Source organism: Herpailurus yagouaroundi, unplaced genomic scaffold (genome assembly GCF_014898765.1).
Source record: "Herpailurus yagouaroundi ecotype Mexico unplaced genomic scaffold, PumYag 159, whole genome shotgun sequence".
Lineage (NCBI taxonomy): Eukaryota > Metazoa > Chordata > Mammalia > Carnivora > Felidae > Herpailurus > Herpailurus yagouaroundi.
Genome location: NW_024412400.1, coordinates 50,057,721 through 50,074,593, shown reverse-complemented (window position 1 = coordinate 50,074,593; position 16,873 = coordinate 50,057,721). Strand labels below are relative to the sequence as shown.

The 16,873-nt window shown below is 38.1% G+C and overlaps 1 protein-coding gene across 9 annotated transcripts in view; it reads left to right on the top strand.

Annotated features, from left to right (window-relative positions):
* Positions 1 to 16,873, top strand: part of PLCH1 (phospholipase C eta 1) — a 223,166-nt gene that overhangs the window by 138,617 nt on the left and 67,676 nt on the right. For all 9 annotated transcript variants that reach the window (XM_040480553.1, XM_040480555.1, XM_040480552.1 and 6 more), the window contains 2 exons: positions 6,075 to 6,204; positions 9,900 to 10,070. In XM_040480553.1, the coding sequence (XP_040336487.1) occupies positions 6,075 to 6,204; positions 9,900 to 10,070 (301 nt within the window). The remainder of the gene's footprint in view (positions 1 to 6,074; positions 6,205 to 9,899; positions 10,071 to 16,873) is intronic.

The window sequence follows — 16,873 nt, the reverse complement described above, 5'->3', positions numbered from 1 at the left end:
TTGAGATCTTTCTTAAATTTTATTTTTCATCTTTAAAAACATTTATTTTATTTAAAAAAAAAATTTTTTTTTTCAACGTTTATTTATTTTTGGGACAGAGAGAGACAGAGCATGAACAGGGAAGGGGCAGAGAGAGAGGGAGACACAGAATCGGAAACAGGCTCCAGGCTCTGAGCCATCAGCCCAGAGCCCGACTTGGGGCTCGAACTCATGGACCTCGAGATCGTGACCTGGCTGAAGTCGGCCGTTTAACCGACTGCGCCACCCAGGCGCCCCTAAAAACATTTATTTTTAATTGAAGTATAGTTGACATGCAGTTACAGTAGCTTCAAGTGTATTTCTTATTTTTGAATGTAAGCATTTATAGCTGTAAATGTCTCTCTTAGCACTGCCTAAGTTTATATGTTGTTTCCATTTTCATTCATCTTTAAGTATTTTCTAATTGCCTTTATGATTTCTTCTTTGATCCATTGGTTATTTAAAAGTATATTGTTTAACTTCCGTAATTTTGTAAATTTTCTAGTTTTCTTTTTGTTATTGATCTCATCCCATTGTGGTCAAAGAAGATACTTTGAATGATATCTGTGTTTAAAATTGGAGACTTAAGGGCCGCCTGGGTGGCGCAGTCGGTTAAGCGTCCGACTTCAGCCAGGTCACGATCTCGCGGTCCGTGAGTTCGAGCCCCGCGTCAGGCTCTGGGCTGATGGCTCGGAGCCTGGAGCCTGTTTCCGATTCTGTGTCTCCCTCTCTCTCTGCCCCTCCCCCATTCATTCTCTGTCTTTCTCTGTCCCAAAAATAAATAAAAACGTTGAAAAAAAATTTAAAAAAAATTAAGAAAAAATAAAATAAAATTGGAGACTTACTTTAGGCCTACAATATTATCTATCCTGGAAAATGTTCTCTGTGTGCTGTTATTGTTGGTTCAAGTGTTCTGTACATGTCTGTTAGACCTAGTTGGTTTATTGTGTTGTTTATATTCTCTTATTTCCTTACCTTCCATATGGTTTTTCTATACTTTATTGTGAGTGGGATATTGAATTCTCCAACGATTACTGTAGAGCTGTCTATTTCCCCTTCAATTCTGTTAGTTTTTGCTTCATATATTTTGATTTGTCATTAGATGTGTAATTGTTATAATTGTTATATTTGAAACTTTTATCAACATATAATGTCCTTTTTTATCTTTTAGAAACATTTTTTGATTTAAAGCTTATTTTGTCTAATACTAGTAAATCCACCTCTGGTCCGTTTCCATTACTATTTGCATGTAATATCTTTTTCCATCATTTCACTCTCAACCTGTTCAGGTTTTTGGATCTTAGGTGAATCTCTTGTAGACCGCATATAGTTGGATCATGTGTTTTAATCCATTCTACCAATCTCTGTGTTTTGATTGGAGAATTTAATCCATTTACATTTCTTTCTTTTTTTTTTATTATTTTTTTCAACGTTTATTTATTTTTTTGGGGACAGAGAGAGACAGAGCATGAACGGGGGAGGGGCAGAGAGAGAGGGAGACACAGAATCGGAAACAGGCTCCAGGCTCCGAGCCATCAGCCCAGAGCCTGACGCGGGGCTCGAACTCACGGACCGTGAGATCGTGACCTGGCTGAAGTCGGACGCTTAATCGACTGCGCCATCAGGCGCCCCATCCATTTACATTTAAACTCCTTACTGATAAGGAGGGATTTTCTTCTCTCATTTTGCTGTTCACTTTCTATATGCGTTATAACTTTTTTGTCTTTTGTTTCCTGCATCTGCATTACTGTCTTTTTTGTTTGGTTGATACTTTTATAGTGAAATTTTAAATTCCTTTCTCATGTCCTTTTATACATTATAGCTGTTTTCTTTATGGTTACAATGGGGGTTACATTTAACATCATAAAGTTATAATATTCTAATTTGAATTTATACTAGCTTAGCTCAATAGCTTTTTGAACCTGATTTCGTTTGCCCGTGTTTACTGGCAATAGAAAGTTTTCGTGTTTGAATTAACCAGGTTGACAGCTGAGGGATTTCATATTCTGAAAATATGCTATTTGGAAAGCAAACTACCCCAGAATTGCACAGGGAATAATTTTATAAGAAATATAGAAACAGTTGATGCTTGTGTCAGTGAGGAGAGAAAAGGACAGAGGAAATTAATAATAAAGAAGCTGATGTCAAAAATAGAATAGTTATGTTGAATCAGAGGACAATCCTCATACATATTTGTCAGGATTTGATAGGGTTGTAGGTAATATTTTAATAACAGAATAACATCTTTGGTTGGACATACATTTAATTACATTAGTTGAGGACAACATTACAAATAGGCCTGAAAATTTCAGCTGTGAATGAATAATGAGAATAGTGAATCTTAAGTGGCTGTATGAAAAAAATCCCTCCAGTGTAAAATATAATTCAGGTTATTTCTGGAATATGGCCATGTTTCATGGAGGTAGATGCATTACTCATGTCTGTTAATAGCAATATAGTGTTGTGTTTAAGGACTAGTATTGCACTGCCTGGGATTTGGCCCCAATTCTGCCATGTACTGGGTAACTTTGGATAAGTAACTTAAACTCTTTTGCCTTAGAGTCTTTGTCTGTCACATGGTAATGGTGTTAATCATAGTGTGTGCCTTATGTAGTTGTGTGAAGATCAAATGAATTGATGTACACAAAGTGTTTAGAACACTGTCCAGCACATATTAAGCACTTATAAATAATAGCTACTATTTTATTGCTGAAGAGAGGTAAGGACTGGCAAATCTTTTGCTTTCCTCTTCAGATTAAGTCTGAAATCTCAGTGGCCCCAGCATGAAAGCCTCAGCATTTTTCTCCGCCAGTCCATTCTCCTCCATGATTTCCCCACCTTATCTCTTGACCCCACAGGAGAAATTATTACCTCTGGAAGACTTTGGGCAGTCTCGAAAGGATGTTGTCAACTGAAGGTTTACACCTTCCCAGTAAATCAGGGGCCCTGCAAACTGTAGCCTGTAGGCAAATCTGGCCTAATGCCTTTTTTATATGTGGTCCTGAACTAAGAAATGGTTTTCAGTAATTGGAAAAATAAAATCCAAAGAAGAAGAATATTTTTGTGAAATTCTGAAAATTATCTGAAATTTAAATTTTGGTGTCCATAAATAAACTTGTATTGGAACATAACAATGCCAATTAATTTATGTGGTGCTTATGGCCTCTTTTGTGTCACAGTAGCAGAATTGAGTAGTTGCAGTTGAGAGCTGCAAAGCCTAAAATATTTACTACCAGGCCTTTTCCAGAAAAAGTTTGCCCAACCCTATGGTAAATACTACCATTCAATACTTAGAATTTCCTTTAACTTTCTGATAGAAAATTCTAGGCCATAACTGTCATTCAGTTTTTACTATCCCAGTTTTTCTTTGCAGAATGATTGTTTCTCTTCTTAAACTCACCCTGTATGATGATGTGAATCATTAATTTAGAGCTTTCTTGAGTACTCCTATCTTAATTATGAAGAATAGCTTTAAGATATCAGAATACTTTTACCTGTAATTGTATACCATGTGTACTGTTACTGGGAGAGAATGGTTTTTCCTTTCATAGAATCTTAGAGTTGGAAGGGACTTCAAGGTCATCTAGTTGTGTTCACTGACATTATAGATGAGGAAATGCAAGGCCCAAGAGGTGTGCCATAAGTGAGCCACTGTCACAGTGCCAGGTCAGCAGAATCAGGACTAGTGTCTGTTTCTCAGTTGAATTCTACCTCTATGTCTTACCAATCCCATATTCCCTAAACCAATTGTCAAGGCCAGTTTATATGTTGACACTGAAGGCCTTATAGACACAGGCCTATTTTAGGGTTTGTACTGGCAGAATACTCATTTTTAGGGTTTGCTTGTCCTTGACTCTTCTCTGGAGAAATCTTTGAGAGGCTTTGGTAAGGAAGTATAAAATAAAAGGATGAAAATATGACTGCTCTTGGACTCATTTCATGACTTCCTTGAACACAGAGCAGTGTCCACAGTCATAAGAAATAGAGATGGATGGGGACTGTGTGTCCAGAAAACAGAAAAAAAAATGAGATTCAGGTATTTATTAATAATTGGCCCAAATGTTTCACTCTTTTGATTCTTCAGTTATTTTTACCCTAGTCCTGGGTCACCTGTTAACTTCCAGATGTCATGTATAATGAGGTCCTTCTATGAGAAGTTGAATTATAAAGAACTGGGCTGGTTATTTTCCAATGTTATAAAGGGAACAAAATGTGAAACAAGGTATTTACAGTATTTAGGTATTTAAATCTAGAAGAAATAAGTCTTTATGGTTGTTTTTACTTCCTGAGGTCCTATCTCCTACAATCATAATTTGAATTGCCTAAGAAATGTAAATATGCTATGTTATACTTTTAGTATTTTGACTTAACATGAAAATCAGTTTGATATCATCTGCTTGAGGCAAATATTATCCATTTCCCCCTCTCTCACCTACTCTCATTCTCCTATTTGTTGGTTTTAAACCTATGCCTTCCCTTACTTTGATTTTCTGGTTTCTTTCCACCACCTTTATTCCCCTTCAAATTTTGAAGCCCAGTTTGGTTTTCTAAGTGTGCACGTGATTCCTGCTTTCTGCAGTTTACCCCCAATAACTATGAATCATCCATTTTTTAAAAATATTTATTTATTTATTTTGAGAGAGGGAGAGAGAGAGAGAACGTGAGCTGGGGAGGGGGAATAGAATCTGGAACAGGCTGCATGCTGTCAGGGCATGGGGCTCAATCTCTCGAACCCTGAGATCATGACCTGAGGTGAAATCAGAGTTGGATGCTTAACTGACTGAGCCCCACAGGTGCCCCTTGAATTATTCATTTAAAAAAAAAATTCAGATCACCCATTGGTTACCATTTATTCTGCTTCCTCATGATGTGAAACAACCCAAGAGTCACTCCCCCTGAGGGTTTTTGTTTTTCTTTTTTTTAATTTTTTTTTTCAACGTTTATTTATTTTTGGGATAGAGAGAGACAGAGCATGAACGGGGGAGGGGCAGAGAGAGAGGGAGACACAGAATCGGAAACAGGCTCCAGGCTCTGAGCCATCAGCCCAGAGCCTGACGCGGGGCTCGAACTCACGGACCGCGAGATTGTGACCTGGCTGAAGTCGGACGCTTAACCGACTGTGCCACCCAGGCGCCCCATGAGGGTTTTTTTTAAAACCCCAGGTCACATGATGTAAATCTTCTGTATCTAAACTCAGCTTCATACCCTCAGTCACTGAATATCCTACTTGCAATTTGAGCGTAACCTCTAACATATGAGGTTTGCTTTTGATTTAGAAATTTGAGGCTCTTAGGTAAGAACCTTCCAAGCTGGTAATATGGAGATGAATATAGCATAGAGACAGATCTGCTGTATAGGAGACAAGAATACTAGACTAAGTTTCCAAAAATGTGGATCTCTTACTAATTTATCCTTAACAAATTTCTGCTGGGGGGCCTGGGGGGCCTGGGGGGATGGAGTGTGCTGGGTTCTGCACTGACATTGCGGAGCCTGCTTGGGATTCTCTCTCTCCCTCTCTCTCTGCCCCTCCTCTGCTTGCTCTCTCTTTCTCTAAGTAAACCAACATTTTTTAACAATTTCTAATCCTCTAGTTTTATATCCTCATCTGAACAATGAGGAGATTGAACTAGACAGTTTCTAAATGTAGGAGTGGACTGAGGGGAACTGAAAAAGTTGTCTAGTGTGGGGTATTGTGAAGGTAAAAATACGCTAACTGGAAGGTCATAGAGGAAGAAGATAAGGCCTAAATTTGGTATATTTGAGGTTTTATCACATCGTATTCCTTTACAGATTGGATAAAAATGTGTGAGTTAAACAAACTCCCAGAAGAACTTGGTTTGACTCTCATTTCAAAGTGAAGGGTATCACCTCCAAGCACCCATTCCCCTGTTGATTGTTGTCACTGGTAGCAGATCACTAGTCCATGGATTGCAGGCAGGGCCTTCTCCAAAGAATTTCTTCTCAAGCTCTGTGTTAATGATAAATGTCCTTGTGAGTATTCTGTGAGAGCAGTTTTTATTTTCATGAAAAAAGTGTTTCTCTTGACCTTTCTTCATGTGGGTAAAGCAGACCTTTGAGGAAGCTGATAAGAATGGTGATGGCTTATTGAATATCGAAGAGATACACCAGTTGATGCATAAACTAAATGTCAATCTGCCCCGAAGAAAAGTCCGACAAATGTTTCAGGTATGTTTTCACAAATGGGTTGGCTTTTTGTAAAATACACGTTGCATGTTATTGATGTACTTAGATATTTCAAAGGCTATTTTGTTATGTTGGAAGTTGGTATCACCTACTCTGTAGTGTTTTATTTTTCTTTGATGAAAAGAGAGGCGTTTTGTTTCATGAAGGAAAAAAAGACTTCCTAAACTTAGCATGTGTCCACAGTTTCACTTCCTAAAATGCTTTTTTATTGTTGCTCTTTTCAGAGAGTAATTATAAGACTACCTGGCACTTAGATATTGGAGCAAACTCCGTGAAGTCCCTTCGAGAGGGTGATAACATCTCATGTGTCTACCTCACAGAGCTCTTGTGAGGATCAGAGTAAAGACTTAGTAACATGAAAAAAACAGCACTTATTAAGTTCTCAAGAGACTCTGTTTTGTTTCTTAGAAGTTTAAGATTTAGAATCCATGATTCTCAGAAGTGCTACATCACTCCTACCATTTCAGGAGCTCTCCAGAAGTTCATTCAACTGCCTGTTGGTATTAGATGAGATGCCCTTTCCCTGTTGGTCAGTCCTTGAGGAAAATCCTTGGGCCCAGACTTATTCTGTGGCACCCAGCTGGGATTGCACTTAGTCCTCTGTCTGAGGTGCAGAAGTGAGCTCTGTTAAGTGGGTGCAAAGACAATGTTAGATTATAACTAACAGCTAATATATTAATTTAGGAAGTGCTCTTATTTGGAGATAAGTCATAACCACAATCCATGTTTTACGATAATTTTCTAAGTGATATTTTGTATCTCGGTGATATTTTGTACATATAAAAATAAGCAGAATGTGTGAAATTGTGTGATGGTTAATGTTTTGTGTTTCCTTTGTTTTCTAACCATTTGTCCTTAGAGGTGGGAAGGGCACAAATGACATGAGGGATGAGGGGCAGTGAGGAATGGTGGAGGCTGGCTCCATTCTGTGACCTCTTACAGTGGGCCTGTGCTTGGGAAGCTCTTGGCTGGACATGGTTTGCAGCGAAGGGAACTTGGTCCCGTTGCACTGGAGAACAACATAAGAGAGAGGAAAGAAGACGAAGGAATATGCTATAGAAGGAACCCTGGAGATGGAGTGAGGGACTTGGGAGGGGAAATGTGTTGTCACAAAGAAAGTGAACTGTCCTTCAACTTAATGGGAAGTTTTGCCATGTTCCTGGTACTCCCTGTGACATCTCACTTTTGCTTGTTGTGAGCCCCACACTCCCATCTGTTCCTTTTCATAGAAAATGCTCATTTTACTGAAGAGTAGCTGCTGATTAAATCAGAAGGCCCAAGCTTAAAGAGAAAGGCAAAGTCTATACATGCAAAAATAATGATGTGAGAGTACTTTTTGGAAGTAAGATAAAGAAATAACATAAGCTATTGATCTATTTTTACTTATATGTTTTCCCCCTTCAGACACTTTTTAATTTCTTTTAAAAATTATTTTAAATGTTTATTTATTTGTGAGAGAGAGAGAGAGAGAGAGAGAGAGAGACAGAGAGAGACAGAGCATGAGTAGGGGAGGGGCAGAGAGAGAAGGAGACACAGAATCTGAAGCAGGCTCCAGGCTCTGAGCTGTCAGCACAGAGCCTGACGCGGGGCTCAAACTCATGATCCGTGAGATCATGACCTGAGCCAAAGTAGGTCGCTTAACTGACTGAGCCACCCAGGTGCCCCAACACCTTTTTATTTCTAATGCACTAAACATTGTGGAGGGTAAATCAGGAAATGTTTACGTCAAATGTTTCATGCATTTTAAGTAAATCCTTTAGACAAACTTTAAGAAAACATCAGGGGGTCTTTCTGTGACCTTTAGGTTTAAAGACTTATAAAGCCAGAAGTGATAGAACATTTCTGGATAGAACATTTCCACTGTAGGTCTTGCATCTAGCAGGGTTGTGTAAATGCCCTTCATGGGAGTGAGAGGACCAAAGATCTTAGCATTGTCTCAGGAACATTCTTCTTCTGGCTGAATTGCTGGTACAGACGTTGAAGCCTTTCTAGAGGTTTCTTTGCTTTTGTTGTAGAGCTAGATTCAACTAAAATTTTTTAAAATAATCTATTCAGTTATGGATAGCTCCTTTTGAAGTCTTTAGATGCTGTTGTTTAATGTGAGAGTTTTACTGTTCTTAGTTGTTACAGCATTTACAAGGAAGTTGAAAAATGTTTCTTCTCTGTATCCAGGGTTAGATACTTTTTTTTTTTTTTTAAGATTTTTTTTCAACGTTTATTTATTTTTGGGACAGAGAGAGACAGAGCATGAACGGGGGAGGGACAGAGAGAGAGGGAGACACAGAATCGGAAACAGGCTCCAGGCTCTGAGCCATCAGCCCAGAGCCTGACGCGGGGCTCGAACTCACGGACCGCGAGATCGTGACCTGGCTGAAGTCGGACGCTTAACCGACTGAGCCACCCAGGCGCCCCTCAGGGTTAGATACTTTGAAACAAAATTAGGACAGAAATTTGAACATTAGACCCAGTTTCTTAAAATGCGGTGATTCTACAAACAAGCATCTCATACAGCAAAAATGTGGATATTTTATACACCATTCTCCTTCTACCTTTAAAAGGATAGAAGGCAACAGCAATCTGCCCTATAACGAAACTGTGTATGATTTAAATATTGGCTAAAATATGTGTTCACAATTGTCCCAAAGCTAACAAAGTTTTTAAAAAATCTATCTTTTATGAACATGTTGACTTTCAAAGCTATGTTTAACCCCCCTACATCTGAGTATATGTCATAAAACCCATGCATTTCAAGTTGCCATTCATTCCCTGTCAGTTTTCATTCGGTTACAACTGTGTTCATTTAAAATGAAGATCATGTAAATAGATTTGTTGCTCATAACATATCCCCAACAATTTTAATGTTTTCTGGCAAATTCAGCCAATCAGAAGGAAGATACATGGTGAAAGATTCTTGCTCAATAATTACTAGAAACAAATTATTTCAATTAGAAATCAGTCTAAATGGATTTTTCAGACTTCTTTGGAGAGGAAAGAAGGAGGTTTCAATGATCCTGATAGCTGTAAGAACAATAAACTATGTCTGTCAAATTAGGAGGGATTCTGTTATATTTAAAAACTGTATTGATTGGATTACATTCAGAAGCTGGTTAGAGACTGGTATTTTCATAATGTGTCGGATATTTTTTCTCTTTTGTTCATGATTCATTTTCTCCAAGATTTCTTTTTCATTAGTTTCTTCAAAAGATCAGCTTTTGGTTTAATTGCTCTCCCTTTGCTGATGTATGTATTTGGTTCTTTATTTCATTGCTTTTTGCTTCTGTTTATAATTTTTTCCCTTATATTTTCTTTAGCTTGATTTTTCTAGCTTTTTGACTTGAATTATTATCTATTTTTAAACTACCTTGTTTTCTAATAAATTGAAAACTTCGTTTTCCTCTAATTACTTTTTTTTAAAGCTTTCTTTGTTGGTTTATAAATTTGCTGTGATCAGAGAAATTGGTTTTTATAAGGTTGATTGCTTATAATATGAAACTTTTTTTGTGGCCTAATAAATAGTCATTTTTTAAATGGTTCCATGTGTGCTTTAAAAGAATGTGTTTACCATTTGTGATACGCGTTCTAGCCTTTTTATAGTAAATACTATTTCTCAGCATCTCTGTGCTGAATTTCCTATTTCAAACTCTCACACTGCCTTGTTTATTCTATGCCTCTTTCAGGAAGCTGATACAGATGAGAATCAGGGAACTTTGACATTTGAAGAATTCTGTGTTTTTTACAAAATGATGTCATTGAGACGGGACCTCTATTTGTTGCTCTTGAGCTACAGTGACAAGAAAGATCACCTAACTGTGGAAGAACTGGCTCAGTTTTTGAAGGTGGAACAAAAGGTATCATTAGACTGTTGAATTACATGTTTACTCAAAAATATTTATGAATATACAGGCTTCTTCTGCTGTTGGATATAGGTATACCTTATTTTTAGGATAGATGGGTAAATATCACAATTCCACCCAAAAAAATCTTATTTATGAGTTATTTCTAACATGTTTCTAGCAGCTTTTAAGAGGGTGTGATAAGCTGAACACTTGTATAATTTTTTACCTTAAATATGTTGAGTGTAGAAATGCACATTTTTCCACAAAGTAACGGATGTTAACTCATGTGTTTCATTGTACATATAATGGTTATGTTTTCTTTATACTAATAATATAGATAGGCATTTGTTAACTATGACATAATTCTTTTTTTTAACTTTTTAAAAGTGTTTGTTTATTTATTGAGACTGGGAGAGAGAGAGAGAGAGAGAGAGAGAGAGAGAGAGAGAGAGGGAGGGAGGGAGAGAGAGAACCCTGAAGCAGTCTCCATGCTATCAAGCACAGAGCCCGACATGGGGCTTGAACTCAGGAACCGTGAGATCATGACCTGAGCCGAAATCAACAGTCAGACGCTTAACCGACTGAGCCACCCAGGAGGTCCAACTATGACATCATTTTTAGCTAGCAATCTAGTAATTCGTTGATAACTCTGATAGAAAATTGACATTCGATTATATGAGAAGGCTAAGTAAATTAAGTCCCGATTAGCAAAGATAATCCCTAAATATATTTAAAACAAGACTTTTGATTTTAATACTATGTAGGGTCAACTGTGGTCAACAAAGCTGGTCTTCTCATACTACTTTTTTTTATATTGCCTTAAACTCTGTTTCTCACTAAAGTAGAAGAATAAGTGAGTGATTGAGGGGGTGTTAGCTTTATTGAGTATTACTTGACCAATGAAAATTGTGTATGTTTAAGGTGTACAATGTACGGTTTTGATATAATGTATACATTGTAAAATGATTACTACAGTCAACCTAATTAATATTCATCACCTCACACCGTTCTGATTTGTGTGTGTGTGTGGTGAGAACACTTAAGATCAACTCTCTTAGCAAATGCCAAGTATATAATGCAGCATTATTAACTGTGGTCACCGTGCTATACATTAGATCTCCAGAACTTCTTCCTGTTTAATTGAACTTTTATACTCTTTGACCAACACCCTCCCATTCCCCCCAGTCCCTGTCAACTGTCACTCTACTCTGCTTTTATGATTTTGACTTTTTTAGATTCCACTTACCAGTGAGATCATACATTTGTCTTTCTGTGTCATTTCACATAGCATAATTTCCTCTAGGTTTTAAATATGTCACAAATGGTGGATATGATTTAATCAATCTTGCCTACATAATGGGACATCTACCAAGACCCCTAAACCATGAGGTTTGGAGGGCTTCTGGGTTGGTGAAGCGACATGGACGGACTGGGAAGCAGAAGGGGTATGCCCTGAGAGGGCACAGATGCTCTGACCACCTTCCCCAAGGCTATTCATGAGTTGTACACTTTGTAGTAGACCAGTCCTAGTAAATAAAGCACTTTTCTGAGTTCTGTGAGTCATTCTAGTGAATTATGGGAACTGACAGAGACTTTTCCTTGACTAAACTCTAGATAGGCTTTTCTGAGTCCTTTTTTGACTAGGCCCTGTTGTTGGGCCTTGTCCTCAAGAGTCCAGCTGTAGCAAGAATCCTGCTAAGACTCTTTAACCAAACTCCACATCCTTGATATCTGATCAACTCGATTTCTGATAAAATTCCCTATCTTTCACCATCTCCCACGTGATATCTGATCACTTTCTTTCCTTCAGCAAAGAACCCTGTTAGGTAGGGTTAGCCAGAATCCCACTTACCTCTAATGTTCCCTCCACTGCACCCTGATCCTTGCTATAAATCCCCTTGCCCATCCTGTATTTGGAACTGAGCCAGTACTGAGTTCTCTTTTCCCCTATTGCAACAGCTACTGATTAAAATATGTTTTTCTTGTTTTAACTACTGTCTAGGTCTGTTTTTTTCTTTGATAGAGCCCCTAAATTTGTAGTGGGCCAAGTGGAAATGGGGGAAGCCTGAACACCTCATTTACAGCTGGCATCTGAGATGGGTCAGTCTATGGGACTGAACCCTTAACCTGTGGGGTCTAATGCTAACTCCAGGTAGTTAGTGTCAGAACCAAATTGTGTTGTTGGACACCCAGTTAGTGCTGGAGAATCTAAAACTTGGATGGTGTCAGAAAAAAAATATACTAGATGTGGTAATGATTTACTTTACCCCATTCCACAGTCACACACATTTTAGGAATAAGAGAATCAGATTTAATGAATTTTGATGTTGCTTTCTTAAGGATTAAGTGTTAGCAAAATGCTTGTATCAGAATCAGTTATTTTAATTAGTTTGCTAATTTGGCAAAGGGAGCAATTCTCCATTAACAAAGTTAGCTATAATACAGGTAGAACACAAGATGGAATAAAAGATTTTTTGTTTTGCCCAGAAAATATGCTCTTCTACATACATCTCTACTCCTCTCTTCTCTGCTCTGGTAACTACTTTTTCCACTCTCACCTGGAGAGCTCCTCTAATACAGAAGAAAGAACATTAGATCAGGGGCCTACGAGACCTACATTCGACATCTTACAAGCTTTTTTGGCTGGAGGATCTTGGGCAGATCATTCATTATCATTTCTGAGCCTTTATTTCCTTATCTATAAAAGGGAGCTTACATCTACCTTTCCTACCTCACAGTGTCAACTTGGACATTGATCGTAATGATGAATGTGAAGGCCCTTTGACATAGATGTTCAGAAGCACAGCAATGTGACAAATTAAAATTACAATATTTAAAGCTACTGACTTCAAATTCATTTGGACAAGTGGAAGTAACCTAGTCCATTTGAATAGCAATAGTGGATATCACTTGCTAAGGGGCATGTGTTTCTGTCCTCCTTTTGGTTACATTGACATTCAACCAGTAGACTTAATTGGGGAAAACAGAAGCCAGTGTTCTATGACATCTGCTTCTGGTGGATAATTACCTGTATCCAGTTTAATTTTCTAAATTAACTTGAAGCTACATATGGGTGTACTCTGAAAGAAAGTTTTAAAAAATTATCATATATCGAGATGCATAAACCATAAAGGAAAATATTAATGTCTTGAAGCTTTAAGTTTATATGCGGTCCAATTTATGAAATGCCATAAGGTTAATGTGTAGCACAAACTAGGTATTTGTAACACACAAAGGGAGAAATAGTGAAATTCCTTAATATGGAAAGTACTGTCACAGGCAGTTGAGGGGAAAAAATGAATACCCAATAGAAACACAGGCAAAACATTTGAAACGTGAAAAATTTCATAAAAACTCAATAAACCTATGAAATTTCACCCTTCATTAGTAATTCAAATATATATAACAAAATGAAAAGACCATTTTCCACCCACCAGACATATAAAAGTTAAAAAAAAATACTATCAAACATGGTATCCATTTCTTAGATTTCTCGTGAAGTTGTGGAATGGTATAATCTTTCCATCAGATAGTTTAATTATTAAATTTTATATAATTTATAAGATTTTGACCAATTTGTGTTACTTCTAATAGTTCATTCTAAGGAAATAATTGTGTACAGAAAAAAAAGGATGTAAAGTTGTGCATTTTATTTATTTATTAAAAATATTTTTTTGTTAATGTTTATTTTTGAGAGAGAGAGCTAGAGACAGACAGAAACAGAGAGTGAGTCAGGGAGAAGGGGTGGGCAGAGAGAAGAAGAAACAGAATCTGAAGCAGGCTTCTGGCTTTGAGCTGTTAGCACAGAGCCTGATGTGGAGCTCAAACTCACGAACCACAAGATCATGACCTGAGCTGAGGTCCGACGCCTAACTGACTGAGCCACCCAGGTGCTCCACTTGTGCATTTTATTTTATTTATTTTTAAAATTTTTAAGGTTTATTTATTTTTGAGTGAAAGAGAGTGTGAGTGGGAGAGGGGCAGAGACAGAGAAGGAGATACAGAATTGGAAGCCGGCTCTGAGCTGTCAGCACAGTGCCTGTCATGGGGCTCGAGCTCACCAGTCATGAGATCATAACGTAAGCCGAAGTCGAACACTTAACCGACTGAGCCACCCAGGTGCCCTTTGTGCATTTTAAAATAGAGAAAAATTGCTCCCTCTCTCTCTCTGCACCTCCCCTGTTCGTACTCTGTCTCTCTCTCTCAAAAATAAATAAAACACATTACAAAAATTAATAGAGAAAAATTGGACACAATCTAAAATGTGCAGCATCAGAGTCATTGGTTAAGAGTTTTGTGGGATTTTGAATTTTAAAATGGGGTTTTCACAATGGAGCAAATTGGAGGCAATTTGACCATTCATATGGCAGTAATTCATTCATTTCTGATGGCATAAAATTGGTGTAGACATCAGAGTATTCAACTTACAGATTTACTCAGTTGTGAAATAAAATATCACTGCTGGCCATATGTGATGTCAAAGATTATCTGAAATCAAATATTGGCCCATGGGTCAGACTTTTATTTCACTGAAGTCCTCTGAAAATTGAATTTATACCTTTGACAGGTCCAAATGCTGTTTGATTACGTCTTTCATTTTTAAAACATGTATGTGCTAAGAGAAATTCTCTCTGTCTTTTATATCCATGAAGAAGTGCCAATTAGAAGAGACCAGCTGGCTGACATTTCTCTTTCATTCTTCCTTGCAACCACAGATAAAGATCACTGACATCCACTAGCTTGTGATTCCAGAGTACTAGGTTTGGTTGAGGTTTTTTGGTTTCATTTTCCCCCCGTGTTTGCCAAAAGGCAGTCTATGTCTCCTCCAGATTTACTCTCCATTTACCGTCAGTCTATGTCTCCTCCAGATTTACTCTCCATTTACCGTCAGTCTATGTCTCCTCCAGATTTACTCTCCATTTACGGTCACTGGGGCGGAATGTGTTTCGTATTCAATGCTTTTTCAGAGTTTTGGTTCCGGAGCTATAATTGGATTTCATTCCCCCATCCCCCTTGACAGCCTTTCTTAACAAGCCTCTACTCTCTTTCTATCCTTTTGTTTCTTGTGGCTTAAGGCGAGAAGAAGAGAAGGCAGGACTATTGAAGCATCCTTACAGTCTGAAAAACCAGCTAGCTGTTTCCTGAGCACAAAGGCTATCTCCATGGATAAGCCAAAAGCAGGCTTCGGTTTATGCATCACTTTCATCTGACCTATACATATGTGTGGTTAATTCCAGGGGAATTTTCAGAGCTTTACTGATCTCATGCTGGAGGGCCCTCTTCTTATTATAACTGCGTTTATCTGACATAGATCTATACATTATCTCATTGTGGCACTTCTAACAGTTGCCCCTTCTGTGTCTTTAAACTCTCCGCTAAAATATTCCCTTGATTCTTCTAATCCAATTACCAGTGTTGTTTGTACCATCTCCCTTCATTATTCTTTACTGAATCCAGAATGATTTCGTGAGAGTCATGGTCATTCTAACCTTACCTCTCTATGATAAATACTTAGAAACTCATTTGCTTATAACTATCCCTTTTGGGGCTAGTGTACCTTTATCTTTTTTTTTTAACGCATTTTCTTCATCATAAAAGCATTCCTTTAAGAGTCATTCCTGAGTTTCTGTTCATTTACTTAATTATTCACAGTTGAAGCAATTGAGAGACTTTTCAGAGTAATTACATCTTGTAGTATTTTTGCAGCCTTTAATATAGTTCCAAATGGCATTTTTCTGTGAAATAGTCATACCTTCAAATGCTTTGAAAGTTGTGTTTTAATTTCAAGATGAGTTAGAGGTAGCCATTTTGGGGAGGAAAATTCTTACTTATTTGGTTGAAAACTGAAGGGCCATTCACTGAGAAATGTTTCTCCACTCCCTTCTGAAATTAACCAAAAATAGAGGGAAGAGTCTTTTTCTTCTGTATAAAACTATAAGGACAAAGAGAACAGGGGAGGAGACAGGAACAACAAAATCTTGAAATTTGTCTGATTTAAAGGAGACCTCAGAGCACTGAAACTCAAGCCCACAGAGCAGGAAACCATGAAGTAATTTCATTAGCCCAGGGGAACCCCAGAAAAGCTCAACAATTGAAGTCACGTGATGCTCTTGAAAATATGAGATGAGAAGGGGTCAAAAACCCAAGTACTGGTTGGAAGTAGGGCTCTAGATCCTGTCTCCTACTTCTTGCAGCAGAGCAACTGTCCTTCCTCTATCCTGGCCTAAAAGTAAAAGTCAGAACCGGAGAAAGATGGCCCAGAAGGGTCTACACTGAGGCATACCAGGCACACCTGAGTACTGAAAAGATGGGGATTGTGGTAGATAGTCTGTGAAGATGGCTGTGGCAATTCTCCTATTCCTATATGCATGCGCCTTGGCAAGGTGACTTTGCCTCTCCTCCCATCTGTTTTCCTGTCCCTTTAATCTCATCTGGCTTGGGGATTTGGTTTGACTAATAGATTGTAGCAGATATGATGTACAAAGAACCTACGCCTCCGGGAGCCTTGATGATTCCACTTTTGCCCTGTTGGAATTGTGCGACTACCACGTGAGGAAACCAGGCCAAGGTTTTGTGGATGAGACACTACTCAGAGAAAGAGGCCCAGGGCCAACAGCCAGCACCAACCACAGACATGTGAGAGAGGCCCCCTTATACACTGAGCTGTAGTCAGGGGCCCAGGTGCCTATAGGCACTTGAATAACCCATAGGTGAGAACAGCAAAATAACTGTCCAGCCAAAGCTGGTCCCACTTGCCATCCTGCACAAATGTGATTTCAAAACAGTGGTTGTTTAAAACAGTGGTTTAAAACAGT